This window comes from Ambystoma mexicanum, chromosome 6p, assembly GCF_040938575.1.
Source record: "Ambystoma mexicanum isolate Mex_15411 chromosome 6p, UKY_AmexF1_1, whole genome shotgun sequence".
NCBI lineage: Eukaryota > Metazoa > Chordata > Amphibia > Caudata > Ambystomatidae > Ambystoma > Ambystoma mexicanum.
This window is the reverse complement of record NC_090935.1, coordinates 768363267-768384282: the sequence shown is the minus strand read 5'-3', so window position 1 is coordinate 768384282 and position 21016 is coordinate 768363267. Positions and strand designations below refer to the sequence as shown.

The 21016-nt window shown below is 44.6% G+C and overlaps 1 protein-coding gene across 3 annotated transcripts in view; it reads left to right on the top strand.

The window, feature by feature from the left end:
• Window positions 1-18885, top strand: part of MCTP1 (multiple C2 and transmembrane domain containing 1) — a 3303831-nt gene extending 3284946 nt beyond the window's left edge. For all 3 annotated transcript variants that reach the window (XM_069627643.1, XM_069627644.1, XM_069627642.1), the window contains one exon: window positions 18186-18885. In XM_069627643.1, coding sequence (XP_069483744.1) covers window positions 18186-18257 — 72 coding nt within the window. In that variant the 3' untranslated portion in view covers window positions 18258-18885. The remainder of the gene's footprint in view (window positions 1-18185) is intronic.
• Window positions 18886-21016: the final 2131 nt, after the last annotated feature.

Genomic DNA, 21016 nt, shown 5'->3' with positions numbered 1-21016 from the left:
GAATATTATACCCGAAACTACTGGGAATATACAAATAAAACTCATGTGAACCATAATACTGTAAATTAAAAACACCAAAGTAATAACGAGGTGTCAACACTACCACATATCTTAAAGGGCTAATGATAACCTATGTCTATTACCGAATACTCTATGTATAACATCTCCAATAGTCCCGATGCACACACATACTCACGTGACTGTGTCAATTGTTACAATAACCCGAAATGCAATATTACTTCCGATACAAGCAAACCATAATTTGCTCAGTGCACTGTCCTAAGAACTCAGTGGAATACGCAAGTGAAATTTAAATCGGGTATTCCAAAGATAAATAATGATAATACCCTCAAGCGTAATCCCACCAACGATATGAAGTGATATCCACATGAAACCCAATAGAACCCTTTACAAAAGGTACTCTGGCCTTAATCAGAGATCAGAAATAAAGGTGAAAGAAAAAGAAAAACAAACTTTTGAATTCCTAACATGGAGGCCACATTTTCAAATTGTGGTCCAAGCAATTCCATAATGCAATAACAAAACACACTTTTAGCCTGACATTTTGTACACAAATTGCACTTAGTAACATCGAACTACCTGTATTCCATACAGAGGAAAACAACTAATAACAGAGAAATTCCTAAAATGGAGACACATATTCCAAGAATAGATCCAAGAAATTGCATAATGAATCAAAAAAAATGTGATTAGCATTTCATCGTGTACTATACTTCACAGACAAGGGAATACATTACATCCATTAGAATGTCACATCGCTGTTCCCCCTATAGAGGAAATCCACCAGTTGGTACATCATCAGAATCATAGTCACAAAAAGCACTGCAAGTCCTCATTCATGCCCTCAGGTGCAACAGAGTCCAGACAATCTACGCAAAATGCTTTTCTTTGTTCCAGGCTTTTTTGTACGTTTCCTCTGAATGTTTTCTTGTTCACGACCTCTGATACCTGGAATCTCATTTGCACAGTTGAATAGTAATTACCATGTTCCTGGCAATGTCTGGCAACTGAAGAGTTCATATTGTGTGTTTTTATGCAGGAAATGTGCTTGCTCCAATGGATCCTTGCCTTTCTGGTTTTCTGTCCCACATAATTACCTTGCCATTGAAGTGGATTGTCTGGTTTCTGCCTCTTGTGACTCGGAGACTAAATCGGGGAATTAATGCTGTTAAGACCTTTTTGTCATGAAAATGGCAACTGCCTTTCTACAACAATAGTTCATCACCTACCCTGAAAACACATACACTACTTGTAGAAAATATTCATAGGAAAGACTTTTGGGGAGCTGGGTGAAGTTTTGGAAGAGGCCTTCAGGGGCCAGGTGTGAAGAAGGCAACGTCTTGACAGCCTAACCAATATTGTGTGTTAAGGATATGGAACTGGCATTACAATAATGGTGAGCTACAGTGGGGATATAAGAAGCAAGCCAATCATGGTTAATGAGAGTAATCATGCTTGTATGACTGACTGAGGGGTCAGTCAGGCAAGGTAGGTTAAAACCCGGCAGCCATCAGCACTACTCTATAAGGTGTCAATTTATGTGAGACCAATACAAGTTCTCTTGTACAGGAGCTAGATTCTGCAACGCTGTCGGGTGGCGATCAGGGACTGGTCCTCTGAAAAATAAATAAGGACATTATTATGAGACAATTGGCATTAGAGGGCGCGGTTCTGGCTGATTCACTAGCTAGATAGTTTCCACATCAGAAATGGGAAATGCATGTGGCCTTGCATTTAACTCTAGCCATGGCAGAAGGAAACAGTAGGTCATCTAATAAAGTAGCGACACAGAATCCATTACATGGAGAGGTTCCCACTGAGTTCAGGGATCACATCAGCACCCCACATTGGAGTCAATGGCAAATGGGTAAACTGCCACATTGAGCTACAAACGAGAGAAAGGGAACTTTACCCTCCCCATCCGATAGGGGGGTAGCTTGTCACTCGTCTGGTATTTCTAGAAGTCCACCACCTTATCCAATTCATAAGAGGGAGAAGTGTCCAGTAGCAGATCGAGAGAGAGAGAGAGAGAGAGAGAGAGAGAGAGAGAGAGAGAGAGAACAGCAGCTACCATCTTTCCACTGGAGAGAACATTCTAGACTGTGATCCAAGGTAGTGGCTGCCTGGTTCAAAGACTTCCTCCTGGGGGCAGAGAGGGACGGGGTGGGGGGTTGACCCATTCAGCATCCCTCTAACTGTGCATGCTCAGATCGATCATGTGGCAGCTCCTGCCAATCCGGGTGGGACCTTTCCAGCCAAACTCTATATAAGAGAAGGACATTAACATTTGCAGAGAGAGGGGGACGAATATTAAGAAATATTTGAGGTGACACTAATGGAAAGGAGGAGGAGTGTGTTAAGGAGGAGGTTTAAGGTGACAACAGAGAAGAAGAGGAGAAAGTTGTTAAGTAGGTTATTATGAAGGAAATTGGAAAGAGAGTTGAGGAGGAGAGTATTCAAGAGGTGGTTGAAGGAGGCATCTGAGGCTAGACAGGGGAGTGTGTCAAGAAGGAGTTTGAAATAATAATTAAGTAGGAGGAGATTAAGAGGGAAAAGGTTCAGGCAAAGATCAGAGAAAAAGTAATGAGAGGGATCATACTCTGTGCCACTGGGGTGAGCCAGGAGATTGGGTGGAATTATGAGAATGTGGCAGATCATAAAGGAGGTGGATAGGAGGCATGAGGCGTTGACGAGGTCCCCTTATGAGGATAAGGTGTTGGGGACTAGAGCCAGAAGCCAGAGACATGAAGGTAACAAGGACCATCTGACAAATCCCACAGAACAGTGCTAGTGGCCAGCCACCTAGTGCAAGATGATGTTATACCACCCACTCCTGCCAGTTGCCAAGGCCTAAGGTAAAGGGGCAAGCAGGGCGCAAGACCTGGGCAAGAGAGTCACCCACACACTAGAACGAGTAGCTGAGGAGCCAAATATGGCATTCTCAAAGGCAAAAGGGAGTGAGAATAAACAATGGAGAAGGGAGACTATCCAGGGAAGGGACCTAAGAACGAGTTGAACCCTAGATAAATTTGTTTGAACCCCAGAAACATATGTTTGAACCTAAAAGGCATTTGTTTAAACCCCATTGACTTCTAGTTTAACCCCACAGACTTGTTTGCACCCTCAAACTTTGAACCAAAGAGCAAACTATCCTGTCCAATGATGAGGAAGGCACACACAACCCTCCCACCATCCTGACAACTTAGACAAACCACTTGGCACAGCATGCTGTTTCATTTCTACTACGCAATACACCACTGCCCTCATGGTGCAATGTTGAGGAGGGCACTCGGAACCCTCCCTCCATCCTGAGAATTTAGATAAACCACTGGACACACATGCTGTTTCATATGTACTCCAAATTACACCACTGGCCTCGTGGTTTTCAGACACAGAATTAAGTATTTGATGTTTTAATTGACTCTGTTTTATGTTTCCTTTCTCAGATGCCCCTTTACCTATCCTTGGCCTCTGATGATCATAAGTGATTTAGTGACTGTCAGTTAGCGTTATGCAAAGGAGTTAAATAGTGATATATCAAAAAAACGTGGTTTACAGAAGGCGATCATTTTCAATAGGGGATCTGAAATTATTTTGACATCTTAGAATGCTGTCTGTAGTACCCTGCTGTCAACTACAGAAAGTCTTCCAGTGACCATTCCCAATCCAAAGGGCAAACAGAAAGGATAAATAACTCCATGGAGCACTCCCTTCAATGTTTGTAATCCAATATCTCGGCTAGAGTACAGTTTAAGCTACTGACCATCTGTCACAAGTGTGTCTATGGTGACGCCCCTACATAGCTTAAGAACAGGTTGAGATTATATATACCGAGTAGAACTCTTCGATCAGCTAAGGCCTGTCTTCTACAAATAGACCGAGTCAAAAGAGCATGTGGAAATGGCCGTGCCTTTCATATACAGGCCGCACAGGCTTGGAATGCCCTGCCTGAATCCTTACGTAACACAGCCAATCTCTTGGCTTTCTGGAAACAGCTAAAGACCATTCTGTTTTCTTAATCTTGACTTGGCTATCAGCTTTTACTAGATAGGGTTCTGTTTTTCTTCCCTCTTATGGCGCCTGGACGCGTTCGGCTTTGGCGCCTTACAAATAAAATAACATAACATATCAAAACAGTTTGGTTAGATGTGTGTTGTTTGAAAACATCTCTAAAAATAATTTAAAACACTTTTCTAAAATGTTTGCCATTTTCTTTACTATGTTTGGCTACCACCTGTCACAGATGGGGGGTGAACTGACAACTCAAAGTTAAGGTTTGAGGTTTTAGGGTCTTTAATAATCAAACAGAAAATGTAACAGATTATGCTTGATAGATGTCACATAGTGAGAAGTCAAAACAGATAAACAAACCAAGCATTTTCTACAGTCCTTACATCTCTCTCTTAGACTTCACTACCTGGTAGATTGAAATTCATTCTCATTATTTTGGGGTTTAAGTACCCCAGCATGTGTTTCTTGGCTCTGGAACTTGAATGCTTTGCATCCACAGAAGTTGTCAGGATGCTGCTCTTCTCTAAGAGTACAACCGGCACGACAACCCCTGATGCCTCGAGTCATCTAACTATGGATCAGGTGTTAGAAAAATCAAGGCTCAACTCCTTCTGTGCTTCCACAGTCTTTCCAAGCACTTGGATTCCAACCTTCCTCTCTACCTTACTGCCCTTGTTTTGAGCACCTCCTCCTCCTTAGCTCATCCTCTTTCTTCCGTCTAGTCTTTCACTCCTCTCTTCCTTCTGGTTTCTCTTGACCCTTTTCCTCCTTTGATACATTGGCAGATTCTACACATTTCCACCAGCACCTATCACTTTCCTCCTCCTATCTTCTCCTCATCCCTCTCCTGATTGTTCTCTTTCTTCTGCAGGGCTTTCCTCCCTCCTCCTCCCCATTACTCTTTGTCACCAACACCTTAGTTGCTCCTATCGTTATCCTTAGTGTTATTGCCTCCTCTGCCTCATGCTTCCTCTCAACCGCCATCCCCTCAGTGTCTCACTCTTCCTTTCCATCTCCTCCTTACTGATCTTCTCCCCATCCTTTGCTGCTGCTCGTCCTTTTTTTTAATGTTCTCTCTGTAGTCTGCCTCCTGCTTATTATTCCGCTCACCCTCCTTTCATTCTGCTCCTCCTGAGTTCTTAGTTGATCTCTGTCCCCTTTATTGCTCCCTTCAGCCTCCTTTACCTACTCACTGCTCTTGCCAGCCTCTGCCAACTTCTTACTGATCCTCCTAATTTCCAACATCTCCTTACTGCTTCTCTTAATCTCCACCACCTTCTCTCTGGTCCGATCTTGCTTGTCACTGCCAGTCACTATCCTCCTCTACATGACTCCAATTCCTGACTCCCACACCTCCCCTATTCATCTGCCCCTTTGTATGTGCTAGTGGGTCCACCCACTGGATTTGTGATAGATATGTGCTGGTAGTTCATTGTAAGCAAGCACAATAGGTGGGGAACTCATGCTGCAGCAAGGATCCATGACAAAGCCTTTAACTATGTGGGCTGCCATCTTGGATGTATCTTCTCTCATACATGGCTGTGGTCACTTAGCAGAGGCTCACTTTCATATGATCAACCAGTGTGTGAATGCTCACTTTCTTGCGTCATACATTGCCAGCAAACATTGTCTTTGCTCAAACTACTTTCTTAACTTTTCATTGTTTAGCTTGCAGGAACGTCCCTTAGGAGTCATGCGTGTATGTGAAACCACAGATTTACATGACCCTTCCAACAAGTCTTATTCTTTTGCATAGTCTGTCAGTCTTTGTTGCTTAATAAATATAACACTTTCTGCATGCACACTAGCAATGCCTATTTGCTCATTACAAAGATCTTGCCCCTCAATATGTATACCAGTTGTCTCCTGACTGAAGGCGGGGGTCTTTCCAGAGTCTGGCTGGGGAGTTCCTGGACCTGGAAGGATACGTAAGCCATGCAAGATTGAGGTTGGATTTCCCCATTGATAGAAGGAGGTCATTTTGCTCCTAACCACTCCCGTTCTACCACTCGGTAATGCTCTTGGCAGGGTTTGCATCTGAGCTGCATTCGTCTCTCTGATCCTAGTGGACCTGGTGTCCAGAGGGTTCTTGGAGGAATCATTTCATCTGAGGCTGGTGATGGACTGGTAAGGCTGGGTGTTTCTCTGTGCAATCCTCCAGCACCACCATCATAGAGCGGGTGGTGGCTCCCGGCCCCCAGAGCCACAAGTCCTGATACACAGCATCAAGCATGGGACTTCGTCCCACACCCAAGGGTTTTTAAAGCAGAATTGTATTCGTATTTGTAATGCATTTATTGATTTTTAAGGTACTTTCACCAATGCGCCATGCATAATACATTGGTACAAAAATATGCAAAAGAAAATTGAAATAATATGTAGGATTTAAGACATGGTAGAAAACAGAATTGTTTTAGTTGTGAATGGAAAAGAGAATAGATAGAAGCAGATCTGATGTGAAGAGGTAAGGAGTTCCAATGTTTGGGGGCAGTAATGCATAAGAGTAGTAACAATACTGAGGGCAGGGTGGCTTTGGGACTTTAAGCAGGAACTGGGCTTTGGGTTGAAGGGACCGAGGGGGGAAGGGATGTAAAGAGGGTTAAAAGGCATAGATAAAGGGGAGCATGGAGGCATTTGGAAGCCATGTAGAGAAAATTGAAAAGTAGACTAGCTTGAAATATTACCAGAAAATGGACCGAAGCAAGGGGAGGACAGATATACGGGGAGAAGGAACAGATAGATTGCGGGTAGGAGAGTTGAAAACATAGCGTAGGGAGGCAAGTAGATAGACAGCTGGACCAATAAGAAGTGATGAGCAGTAATCAAGATGAGAGAGAATCAATGTATTGATAAGAAATCTAGTGGCAAGAAAGGTAAGGAACTGGCGATTTTTGTTCATATTATAAAGTTAAAAAAATTACAGGAATGTGCAGTGTTAGCAATGTGTAAAGAAAAAGAAAGAGCAATCAAAGAGGACACCCAGATTGCAAGCAGAAGTTGAGAAAGAAAGGAGGTGAGTGGAAAGAGAATCCACTGGGGTTATAGTGACTGGGAAAGCAGTGACAGAGAAGACAAAATCTCTGTTTTTGAAGCATTGAGGTGTAAGCAATGAGTGTGCATCCAAGACAGGATTGCAAGGAGACAAGCAGAAATGGCAGCATGAAGACAATCAGAGAAACATGTAAAGGGAACAAAGATCTGGGCATCATCAGTGTAAAAGTGAGAGGAAAGCCGAACAAAGAGATAACAGCAGAGAGGGGAGAGGTGTAGCGAGGAAAGAGGAGAGGGCCTAGAACTAAACCCTGAAGAACATGATGCAAGAAAGCAAAAGTAGCGGATTTCTTACTACCTCATGAGATGGAAAAATAATTATCAGACAGATAAGATTGGAACCACTGAAGAACCAAATCAGAGAAACCCCGCGAGGCAAGAGTGGATACAAAAGTGCTGTGATTGACAGTTTCAAAAACAGCAGAGAGATCAAGAAGGATTAGAATGGACGAGAGCTTAGAGTGGCAAGCAGATAGAAGCAAGTTAGATACACAGAGCAGAGCTGTTTCTGCAGAATGGAGTTGCCGAAAACCAAATTGGGATTGTCAAGTAAGTGAATGAAGGTCAAGGTAGGATGTGCACTAGAATTTTAGATACGAATGGAGAAAGATTGTAAATTCGGATGGTAGAGGGTCAAGTTTTTTTTAGAGAGGGAGGATGAGAGCATTCTTTATGTCGGATGAGAACGTAGCTGAAGAAAGAGATGAGTTCATAAGAAAGGTCGGGATTGGGAGCAGGAGCGCATACGTCTTGAGGACCCTTGAGGTTTTGCTGCTTGTAATCATTTACAGGCGCTACAAAAGAACCAATTGAGATTGTTTAACATATACAAAAGGCCTGGCCAGGGCTATCTCAAGGTCCTTGCTACTGCTTAATGATGTTCTCTTTTGGTGATGGATGGACCTCTGGCAGGCAAAACAGTTCTTTGAATAGGCCGGCAGCAGCAGTGTGTAGGTAGCTCCAGCTACATTGGATGGCCCACATATGCTAGGTGCAGCTCAGCAATTGCCAGCAGTGTGGGGCAGCCCTTTATGTGCAGTTGGCTGGGCTGCAGATGCAGCCCACCGTTGACTGCAGCAATGGAGCTGCTCCACAGACTCTTCAAACCCAGCTGTGTCTGTAAGGGCCACCCCCACAGTGGCTCCTTTAATTATTTATATGTGCACAGCCTGGGAGGCTGTAAACATTGAGCGCTCCCCACTGTGGGGAGCACTGGTAACTGAAGTGCATTGGGCAGGCAGTGACAAGATGACACCTGGGAGCTAAGGGGGGGGCAGTGTTTATGGACGCTCCCCAGCCTGTCAGGGGGCCACCTTCATTTAGGCCCAGCAGTGGCAGTGAACGGGCACAGAATGGAGCGCCACCAAACCCTCCTTTGTGAGCTCTGTTCACGCCCTGTAACTGTTCTTTATTACTCTTTCTCGAGTAAAGGATCCCTCGCACGAGGGTCCTTTACTCTATTGTCTTTTTTCTTTGACGGGATGCGTGTGATGGTACCATATGCATATGGTGACCATACCAAGCATATGAGGCAGCAACTTGCTAAAATTGCAGTTTGGGTTTTACTCTCCATTTGCACCATGATAGCAGCATGTTAGATGCATATTATGTGCACACGTGGCCTGTGGGGCTGGAACTAATCTGCAGTGTCAGTGCACACACATTGAGAGCTACACCTGTGATAGTATGATAGCTTCTGGGAATGAGGGCTGCATGGAGCCTATGATGGCTATGCCTAGCCTAGGATGCAATAACCATTTCAGAAGGGACCTACATATTAAAGCAGTGCCCCTGGGCTAACGAGGACATGGCGCATTAAGTCATCACCATAGTTAAGGTATGATTGGTTACTAGCAAAGACTTTTGTGTGCTTTTGTGTCTGTGCTTTTAAATTAATCTTAACTTTATTTAAGGTTTTAAATATCATCGGTGAGGTCATCAGGGTGGGAGGCCATCTGCGTCACTCTGCATCAGACTCTGATGCAGCATCCGGGTTACGTGGCATTTTGGTTTATTGGTCACCACACTGGATGCTTTTTGCGAGCACGGACATATTCTGGCGGAGATCATTGGAGTTAGCAAAGGCTGTATGTACGCTTCCCGAAACTCTGGTTTTCCATAATCGTGTTACCTTTGGTTTTCCCCTTGCATGTAATACTCCGATATGTAAAGCATTTTTTTTAAGTATTTCTTTAATCATCTTCCATTATTGAATTGCAAATCAGTAAGCAAGTGCAGTAAAGGCCGAATGACCGGTCACATGGACAGGCTATTACCCTGCTCCAGTGGAGGGTGGCCAGGTCTGAGCAATGCCAGCAGCTGCATGTTGTTCCTGAAGCAGGCAGTTGAAAGAGGCATCACCTAACAAACATTCTAATGTAGACTCCAGGCTCTGCATTTTGGTGCCCTGGCAAATGCCCCAACTTTGCAGTTTGTATGCTTCATGCTGGTGGCACCTTAACAGCCCGTACAGCAGGGTTGTCTAACTCTGGTCCTCAAGGGCTGAAATCCTGATGGGTTTTCAGGATATCCCTCATTAATATTCATGAGGAAAAATGAATGTCAATGAGGGGTATCCTGAAAACCCAGCATGGATCCAGCCCTCGAGGCCTGGAGTTGGACAACTCTGCTGTACAGTAATGGGAAATGGCTATATGGAAAGCACATTTAGCGCGGTCGTCTGCTTGGAATAGGTTTCGACGAGTGATACACGTAGTGCCACTGGAAGAATGAAGAGATGAAAATGTATATTTTAATGCCCTTCAGTCGTCTAGCTCTACCTCCCTGCAGATCATGTGCTTTTTCAAGCTCCTCCGCAGGTGCCTCCATCTGGAATGGCCTCGCTGCCCCTCTCAGACTTGAGCCGGGTGTCCTTAAATTCCGGACGATTCTCGAGACCTTCCTTTTCTCTTCTTCCTTCCCTCTCCCCCTCCCCCTGCTAGTGTCCGCATTCTGCCTCTTGACTGCTGCTGCCTGGTTCCTGCAGAGTCTTACAGCGCACCAGGCCCCCCTAGTCCAGTCTTCCCCAGTACTTGGTCTCCCCTGCCCCCCCCCGATCCCTTCCTTAAACCTGCACTTGCCCTTCTGGGCCCCTCCCCCTGCTCTAGCCTGACTGGGCCTGCACCTTTGTAGCCATTCCAGCCCCTTACCTCACACTTAGCTCGTGGACCCCAGCACTCTCTGCTTTCCCTGGCTCTGTCCACCTGGCCTCCCCTGGCACTCCCTACCGCCAGCCCTTCCCTCTCCCCTGCACTTCTCCTTACTGCACTTGCACGATCCGAATTTCACAAGGCCTAATAGGATCTTTTTGTTTTTCCTCCTTGTTCCCCCTCCCTCTTGTCTTGTTGTGCCTCGAAACACATTGTGTATAGGCGCATTATAAATACCCAATAAATAAATAAATAAAATGTGCATGACTATCTAGGTGCAAAGAAATGTTTATTACAAAACATTTCCATTTTACTGTTAAAACATAATAGTACTTGATTATAAAATGAAAATACCCACACTTACTTACTCCCTAAAAAAATCATTTTACTCCCAATTTTAAAAAAATGGGGCGTAAAATACTCACTTCAAAATCTTATCTGGAGCACTGGTTACAAACACAATTTCATACTATGTAGAATGAGTACTTATGGATTCTCTGGCAGACCCGCAAGTATTGCAATATTTAATTAGTTCACCTGTTTCAATTAGTGGCTTATTAGCCAGTCTATGTTGAAACACGTGGTGCAAAGTACCCATGTGTTTCCAAAACGTTCTTGGGGGAATAACTCCCAGGAAGAGCTGGGCCTGTTCGCTACAGTGTGCTTGCTGGTACTTTTGTTGCCCAGACCTGCCATGCCGCCTAATATTGCCTTTCTGTAGAACCGGCCATGATCATTTAGTGTGCACGTCTTCATTTCCCCCAGATTTCATCTACATTTCAAAAAACAATGGCATCAAATATGATAGCTGTGTGTATTCACACCACAAGCAACACAATGAATGACACTATGAACATCTGCGGGACATAACCGGGAATACTCACCTCAAGGCTACCCGAGTGGAGATTCACATTCCTATAAACTTAGAATGGATGGATTATGCCACCCATCATATTGCATGATATTGACAGACCCTGGGCATTCACTTGAATTCCCTGGCGCTCTTTCTAGGGCTTCCCACATAAGCCTTGGAGGTCAGCCTGCATTCCCTGACAGCCCTTGCATGTCCTGCAATGGACGTCCACTCTCTAGTGTTTAGTGTTAACCACCATAACACCATTCTGATAGAGCACTGGCCTCATTATGAGTTCGGCGGTGTGGCCAAAAACAGTGGTAATGCACGGGTAACAGATTTACCCCTGCATTACCACTGCATTACCACACCAACGAACAATGGTTTTGGAGGTAGATGGAGGCAAAACCTCCAGAAAAATGCTGAATGTAATTCCGCCACTTTACCGCCAAAAAAACAGTAATTCTGCCATAATCCCCATTGAATCCTATGGACTCCAAAAAAGGGGACTAATACCGCAATACCACCACTTGTAATCTGGCAGTAATTCCTCTGGACCAAGTGGCAGTAACAGTAAATCCGTTTGGTGGTATCCCGGCAGATATAACGCCAAGATACCAGCATGTGCCACTGAAACAGGGCCATATGTGTGCAAAGTCACATGCCGTCTGGTACACTTGGGCCGGGAGGATAGTTGTGAGGCAACACACTTGTCTTGGAAGCTAGACAATGCAGAGCAACACTGGTTCAAATCCTGGTGCTGTGCATAGAGACTGCCCCCATATAAACGATTAATTATACTCAGCAGCAAGTGTGCCATCCGCTGAGCAAAAAAGAACTGGCATGAAAACAAAATGCAATCAGATCTTAACATGCTTGAGAAATGCACACCCCTCCCTGGGCCTTGATAAAAACAGCAAAAGCCTCACATTAGACAACAACAATAGCACATACTGCAGACAAAAGCAGGGCAGTGTATGGGGCATTAAAGCATTATTCCAACCCCCTACTTTACAATCAGGGGGAATGTAACACTTTCAGAATCTTCTTCATTGAAAAGAGTTTGATGATCAGACCACAAAATGCAAACACCGCCTCCACTAAACTGGCGCCCCACTTACCCCTTCTATGACCGTACTTGAATTGTCAAACATCCAGCCCATCACTACCAAGTACATTTCCAACACCCTGACATCCCTCAAACCCACCAAATGCAAGGATGACATCCTTCTCACCAGCATCTTTAAATCACATGTTTGATCCAGCAATCTTCAGGGAGGCTGATTGGATTCAGGTGTTCAGAGTTGACTCCCTCTGGTAAGTACCAGGATGTGGCAGCAGGGAACTCTGGTAACTATAGTGTAGAGCCAGTGAATGGCCATATATTTGGCCATGCACACTGACCATGGCTGAAGTCTTAATGCCAGTTACTGTTGTAATGTAATTAGTGATGTCATTAGTAATGTGATCTGTGATGTCATGATTGTGGTCATAGTCTGCGCAACAGGGGCATGAAGTTAAGGTGGCTTTAGCTTAATTTCCAGAGTTTTGTTGCATTAAGTTCTCACCTTGACGTCCTTGCAACTAAAGTTTTTTCTGTGAATTTCAAAGGTTTTGTTACCATGTATTGCTCACCTTAAGGTCCCTGCAAATTAAGTTGTTTCCTTGAATTTCACAGGTTTTGTTGTTCCTTAGATTTTTAGAATGCTGCCAGACCACTGGCCATGGCCTACGGATTGCAGGCTTTGAAAACTCACAATGTTTTTAGGTAATGCGCAGTGAGATAAAATGATTTGCCATGGAGCACACACTTTGGTTAAGCAGTGTTCTTTTTGTGCGGGCCGATTTGGCACAGGAATTCTGCCACAGCGCCCATTTTGGTGCACCCTTTTACTGGAACAAAAGCCATTCCGGCGCTGTTATTTTGGCACGAGGGATGTTTGGACGTGGCTGACATTGCAACCACGTCTAAATGCCCTCATGCTAAATAAGTTCACAGGACTGCACTGCAACAAACCACGCCACCTCCCACCTGCATTGCTTTTCTTTTCATTTAATTAAATTAAATTAAATTAATTGCATTTAAAAAAACATACAGCCTTGAACCCTGGTCTGCCAGAGCTCAAGGCCCAGCATTTAACCACTAGGCCACAATGGCTTTGTGCTTCATGGGCCCTACATTTCATACTTAGCCTATAATTTAATATGTTCAATGATAAAAGGCTAGGTATGAAACTTGTGAAAATCCAAACAATAACATCATTGTAGCATAATAGTTGAGTGCTGCGTCTTGAACTCTTTAAGGCCAGGGTTCTCTCATAGCAGTGTTCAGCATAAATGTTATTTATTTAATTTCATTTTTTCTGTTTTATAATGTTGCCCAGAGACGGTGTAGTCCTCTTTTAAATATATGTGCAGTGTAAGGGGGAATGTGTGGTGTGAGGGTGTGCATGTCACCTGAGGGGGTGTGCATGCAATGCAGTAACAGGGACCGACTCTGCTTAGTTTCAAAGCGAGGAAGGATCCAACCCCTTAGGCCATGTTTCTCTAAGTGTTCTTCTTAGGGTGGTGCTACATATTAGGCAACATGGTCTTAGTGGGCTAACCCCTTCTTCACTTTAAAGCTAAGCATGGTTCATCCCAGTTACTGCAGTGATGGGAAACCCACTGTTGCTCTAAAAATACCTATTTTTTAATTATTGACTGGAAACTACAAATACCAGAATGCAATTCAGCAAAAGGGGAAAAAAAAATGTCTGAGTGCAAAACCTTCAAGGACTGCCAGTAGCACTGTTTTAAAAAAGTAAATAATTAAGATGCCCATTCGGTCACCCAGCCCTGCAGTAACCGGGACTGACCCTGCTTAGCTTCAAAGCAGGGCTGACACTGTTAGCTTCAAAGCAAGAAAAGGGTCGGCCTATTCCTCCAAGTGGTCTTGTAAACTTGGCTTATTTATCAGGCAACGTGGCCTGAGGAGGCCGTCCCCTTCCTAGCTTTGAAGTTAAGCAGAGTCTGTCCTGGTTATTCCATGAATGGGATACCTGGATGGCAATTGAGTCACTTTATTTTCACCTAAAATATCTTTCCCAAAAATGTAACCGTGGGTACATAACTACACATACCCACAGTTATCTGTAGTCTCGGCGAAACAGCCAAAAAAAGAAATGCTTCCCTGCCTCCCCAGGCCATCACCAAGTGCCCCCCTCATCTGTGCCAGATCCCACACTCCTCAGATGGCCGCCTCAGCTCCCCTGTCCTCTCCCTTTCACCCCAGAGCACACGCTGCTTTTGTGACTCAGATGGCGTACAGCCGAGGCTACAGAAAGCTGTGTGTTGTAAACTCGGTTCCTGGACCCCCTCCAATGCCTACATTTCACTCAGTGATTTCTAGCCATCCCCCACCTCTACCCTGATGGCATTTGTATGTATTTTGACTTGCAAATAGCTTTTTACTGCGTTTCATTTTCCCATAACCTTGGCTATAGCCGCGAATATCTCTCGCAACGAGAGAAAAACAAGATGGCGGTTCTTTCATTTCTGAAGAACATGATCCTGCAATGCACCAAGGGGGATATAACTATAGTTGTTGGGGAAGGGCACCTCCTTCTCCGTAAAATTTTAAAATAACCACAGCATGGAATAAACCCAACCGATGCGTGAATCGCGAGTCAACGCTTCATGCCGAAGTTGTTTCAGACATGGTCCATATCCATCCAGCGGTTTAGGCTGTTCGATTTGGCAAAAATGTATCTTTTTTGTCTATGGGAAAATGAATGGGAAGTAGACCAAAAGAAATGGACCGCTTAATAACTTTTTTATTGTTTAATGAATCTTTACGAAACTTTGCAGTCTGGGAGGGAGGCACACAAGCTTTTAATCACTTTTGAAATTTCGGCCAAATCCGTTACTGGAATCAAAATGTATTAACAGTAGAATTTTGAGGGGCTCCTACGTGTCCCCGACTCACCCCACCCTAACTATAGGTCGGCGACTGCCGCTCTTCATATACATATTATACAAATAGAATATACTTATATTTATATAAACAAAGACCAAATACTGTATTGTTCTTAGACCCATCTCTTTCTTATATGAAGCAATTGTGAAATCTGTAAACCTTGTTCTTTCTTAGTATATATAGGGATTCATTAAATTGGAGGAGTAACATAAAATTAATGTGTTAAAGTCATGCATAAAAACTTTATGTTACTCCTCATTTGTATGCATTTCTACGGCAGGGAGGAGGCAGGGATGGTATTTATGATTTCATTTCCCCCTTCCTCTTAATGCCATTTTCATTCTGGTGTAAATGCTGCAGATTCCTATGGAATCCACCTGCTTTTTACGCTAGCAAAAAGTAGGCAGATTCCATATTAACCCTTTACACATTAATTTGACCTTACTCCTCATTTTCATAAATTTGTATGGTGAAGAGGGGGCATGGGTCATAAGTTATGATTCCACCTCCCCCTTCCTCTAGCATTTAAGCAAGCATGACGATTTCATACTGGCGTAAAACCAAAGGTTTCCTATGCAATCCGCCTGTTTTTCGAATCTGCGAAAAACTGGGGTATTCCATAGGACTCCGTTGTTAATGCCGCCTGCCACACTGAAACGGCCAGAAGCATTTACACTTTTTGCAAAATTAAATGCCAAAAGGTTCTTTCATCGATTTTGCCCGTTTCAGCACTTTTTTTGTACTTGCAAATGTTGATGTGCAAAAGTTGACGCCGGTCCCACCCGTGCAATTAAGACTTTTAACAAACCGAGCCCCCATTTGTGCAAATGGCCGATTGTGGAATGTATCCTGCAGGGAGGTAACATTGGTGTTAAAGAAGAGGCACATATGTCCCCTTCTGGGATACCAAGTGCAGGCCTGCTACCCTTGCTTCTGGTCATTCTCCAGGATGCATTCCCTCAGTTGCCCGTCGCAATGCTATTGCCCCAAAACATGCTTTGTATTATCAGCACGGCCAGCCCCAAAAGTGCACATTGGACGTGCGAAAGGAGACTGCAGATTTCATTCCCAGAGATGCGTGGGTGTGGGGGGAGGGGCTTACACCGTTGAACTCCGCAGTATTGTTCTTTGATGGGCGTGTACCCTTCCGCGTGCCTTTGTTAATGCAGCCCAGGAATAATGGCCCTGGGGTCTGACACATTTGAAGCGGTGTCTCCTCACTAATGTGTGATATTTCCAGTCGTTCGCGTGGGAATGAGACCTGATTTGCAATTTACATACATATCAGAGATAGCTAGTCAAAAGCGATGTTTGCCATTCTGTGACGCTGACCAGAAGCAGTGACAGCCCACCACTATGGGCGGGAGGTGTGGGGGAGTGCCCCCTCGCCTCAGTGAAAGGAATCCCCGTCCCCCATGGGCTTTATTTGCACAGGAGACTGTGCTGCCTGCCTCTAAGCAGGTCTTCGGCGACCCCCGCTATACATGTTTCTTTGCACAGCCTTTTTTGCTCAGCAATAGATGTAGAGCATGATAATGGGAGGCGGCGGGGCATCGAAAGACTTGCCCATTGCCTCTCATTATTGCACTAGCAATGTACACACGCTGCCTGACATGAGAGTAGTCTTATCCTGTCAGTCAGCGTGTTCACGTTGCAGAGACCTTCAACATGAGCACACTAACAGGAGAGGCCTCCTCTCCTCTATGCAGAGCTACCCGCTCTTCCGCGTGATGGCGCAGGTGCATGTGAATGGTGCATGCAGGCAAGGTATGTGCTTCTTTTCAATTTAATGTGTGTGTGTGTATGTATGTATGTATGTATGCATGTATGTATGTATGTGTGTGTGTTGGTGTTTGTTTTTATGAATATGTGCATGCAAGGAGTTGTATGAATGATGTGTGAAATGTGCATATCAAAGTGTTTGTGTGCGTTTGTGTCAGTTCCCATCCCTAGTTACTGCACAACGAGGGTAAAGAAAACATGACGTGTTATTTACCTGGCTAGATGCCCTTGCATGTAGGCCAGTCTAGCCAGGTAATAACACTACTGTTTATTTCACACTTGATGCACAGTTACTGTGCATCAAGGGTAATACAAACATGATACGTATTATCACCTGGCTAGACTGGCCTACATTGAAAGTCAGTCAGACTAGCCATATAGTAACACTCATCATGTTTGCATTACCCTTGTTGCCAAGTATAAAATGCCATGCCACATTAAAAAAGTATATGCATATGAACTCAACCGAACATTATTGAAATGAGGACAAGCAGGGAAGGGTGGGGGGGGGTGTTAGTTAATGGTTTAGTGTCAGATAAGTGTTATTACATGGCTAGCTTGGCCTATGATGTCAGTGTGCATTTACTTTCTTTCTGTGGCATTACATTTTTTACTGGCTGGGAGGAGTCCTTATATGGTAATACTGGCATATATTGGTGCAGCATGCAGGGGCACAGCCAGCATCAAAATGTTTGATATAATGGCATATGTTGTGGACAAAGGCATCATGAAAATGCTTTGGAAAATTGCATCTATTGGGTTTTTTCATGTGCTCGCTCCATACAAAATTGATTGCAAAGTGTGTGGCTTTTACCCAATTTTTCACAGAAAACATTATCTTTGGGGAGAACCCCGGCACCTAAAGACCTCTGTTTGGTTCGGGCTCCTTTGCTGCGCTCGCTCACTCCCACATGTTAGAGGCATACATTTACGCCCTCCAGTTAAAGAAATTCAATAGCCAAGTTTGAAGAGGAAGGTTTGTGTCTAACGTGCACTTTTTCATATGTTGAGAGTTTCAATGTTGTTTTGAGTTGTTGCACAAATTGCATTCCAAATGTGTCAAACAGAATGTTCCCAGCTTTATGTTAGGGACGTCAATCATTCAAATGTAGATCTCGTGGTTGTGTGTGTAAGAGGCCTTTAAGTAAGTTGCTTCCTGCCAGGGTTTCTCCAGTGCAGTGTTTTCCTCCTCGTGGTCTATCGCGCCATTGTTACGCCGCCCCAGCTGCAGGTCCCATGCAGCCTGTAGGCCTGGCCTTTCTCTTTCCCAGGACCCAATCCCTGTCCTTCCCTATCCTCTCTCCTCTGCCAGCCAGCGGCCACCTGACCATGTTCTCTCTAAACCTCTGTGTTTAAACAGGTGCAGTACCACGAACTGAAACAGGATCCCAGCCAGAGCCCCAGCAAGCGGAAGAAAAACAATCTGGGCTAGCCAGCCCGCGAGGGCAGCATCTGCTCCTGGTGGGAGATGAAAAGAAGAGGGGGAGCCAGCCCCAGCAGCCGCTCCTCTCTACATGCCTGGATCTTGCGGCTTCGACTTTTTTTTTAAACCATAATGGAGAACATTTGTAAATATTGTACAAAAGAGAACGTCCCTGGACATATACCTGCCATTGTACAGAACACATTTGATAAGCTCTTTTGGAAACTTCGAGTTCTGCTTTGTGACAACCATAGAGATGTGAATGATACTGTAATGCAATAAAAGATGTACTCTCAACACCGGTGGAGACACTAGGTACTGCTAGTACATAGAGCAAGGCGCGCATGGCCAACGGCATCTGCAAACATTATACACATAGCTCTACGCGTGCGCACACACATCCAAATCTAAAGAAACATATTTTCTTATCCAAAAAGTGTCTCATTGAATTGTACTGTTTTTTTCCCTAGTCAAGATTTATAAATAAGTATGATGAAGTGTACTTTGGCAATTCATGACGCTCCATCCGCATGCCAATGTTGGGGGCCATCAACCACCGCCGTGTGACTGAGCCGGGCTACGCACAGTTCCAAATGAATAAAGTATCAGATGCAGAGAATGCCTCAGTAGAAGCCTCCTCATGCTCATGTCTCGTGCTTCCTACTTTGTCCCATTGTGTTTGTGTTGTCATGGAAGGCCTTGGCAAAGTTCCCCTGGCGGCAATCGTGGCCAGATGCACAGTTGTGTGTGTGCGTGTGTGTGTGTGTGTGTGTGTATGTGTGTGTGTGGTATCCGGTGGATTGCCTCAGATTAGTTCCACGATTCATCTGAAGAAGAAGAAAGAAGAACTCTAACCAAACCTTGTCTGTGTTTGTTAAACATCTGGGTCAGGTTACTCACACCTGTGTCTGTGAAAGGAATCCCTACCTAGATTTCTATCTTTTTGTTTCAGGGGCGGATTCAGTGGTGTAAACAAAGATTGCAAGAGGCAAGATGTTCCGGGGCGCGACTACGCAGATGCTCACCTACTTCCACGCCTGATTCGTTTTCTTTATGGGACTTTTCAGGGCGCAAGCAAAAAAAAAAAAAGACTATGGCTCCCAGGCACCGACGACAGCCCATTATTCCCTGGAAGGTGCCCACGAACAGCTGTGGGCTGGGTTTCTGGGCAGAGACATGCAGCTCATCAGTATTTAAGGGTGCAGTATCCCATAACAAAGAGTATTAAAAATCAATGCACTTAAGTGATTGTTAGCAAGCACCCTCTGTGTTGTCATGTCATAGTGGGTTGTACTCATCGACTAATTAAATCGTGATGGTGATGTTTTGAGAATGGCCAACTCATATAGAAAAAGAAGAGTACAGTGACTTACCTTGAATGTAAATATTGACCATACTTCTTAGTCTGCATAGCCTGAAAACCCCACTTGAGTTGAGTTGCACAGTTCATGGTAAAATCCACGAAGAATTTCCCAGCCCCAAAAGAAGAAGATGTTTTCACTGTTCTCGGATGTTAGTGAGCAAGCCAGAAGGGTCTCCTTACAGTGCTGAGGGGTTGCGCAGTGCTGCTTCCATAGATTGCCAGTCTCTACAGCCTGGCCACACAGGAATCTTGCCAGGACATTCTGGCCTATGCCACTCAGCACGGGAACTCCTCCTGTGGCCTTCTCAAGATGGCCGATTCAAGGAAGCAGATCTGCCCATGAGATGCTGGTTGCAGAGGGAAACCAAATCCCATAAGCCATTGCATAGGCTCTGGCCAGCTCTGGATCAGAGGTGAGATGCAGTGTGGTTTACAGGCCCATAATAAGGAGAGTCAGTCCACATCTAAGGAAAAGGTGGTGAACGTCGGCTGGCATATTCTTTATACTTCTGCAGAGTCAGAAATTCCAAAGATAGAGAGGGGAAGTCTAAAAATCACCAGAGAATTTTAAAAGTCTTTGTCCATAAGAAATCTGCATTTTTGGAGAGCAATTTGTCCTGCAGATTTGGACAGTCTCGAACAGCAGCGCTCTCTTCTCTTCACACCATGAGAGCTGGTTACACGACTTTGCAGGGCCATGTCCAGCCCTACAAAATGTTGTATGGGCACACCACCATTATTTTGCTTCCGGGCTTCCCAACAAACTGAGACAGGATGCATTTTCATAAGACTCAACATCTGGAGCAATTCTAGCAGGCCTGATATAAAAACAAATAATGCTCAAACCAATGTTCCTTCTTTTCAGCTTCGGTTTCGACTACTTAGTGGGCTACCAGCTCAGCTGGACGATGGAACCGAGGTTATGATTAAGAAAGGGGTGATGGTTGCGTTTTTCTATAGTGTGGTCATCAGCCCTGCTACAAAATATGACACTAGCTGCTGAGCAACAGAGCACTGTGCAATGATAAAAGAAGGGTAACAGAAGGGAGGACCTCCAAGGTATGGCATGGGGGGTGGTCTGGACTTTGCCATAGGACAAGGGATGCCACCCCGCCCCAAGGTGGAAGACAGGTGTTTGTGATGTCTCCTGTGCACTCCTTCAGGAACACGTTTACAAATTATTTTTACCAACCGTGCTGGGCATCTTGGTGCTGCTGATGCCTTAATGCAGTTTGCAATTCTACTTATGCCAGGTCCTGCGATAGAGCGGGCCATGCCAGCAGTCGTTTGATCCAGAGAGGAAGGGATTGCCAATTTGAGTTGTGTGACAATTTGACATTTAGTTTAAGTCATGCCATCTTTGGGGAAAAACGTTGTCTGGTCAGGATTGGACATCTTGCTAAAT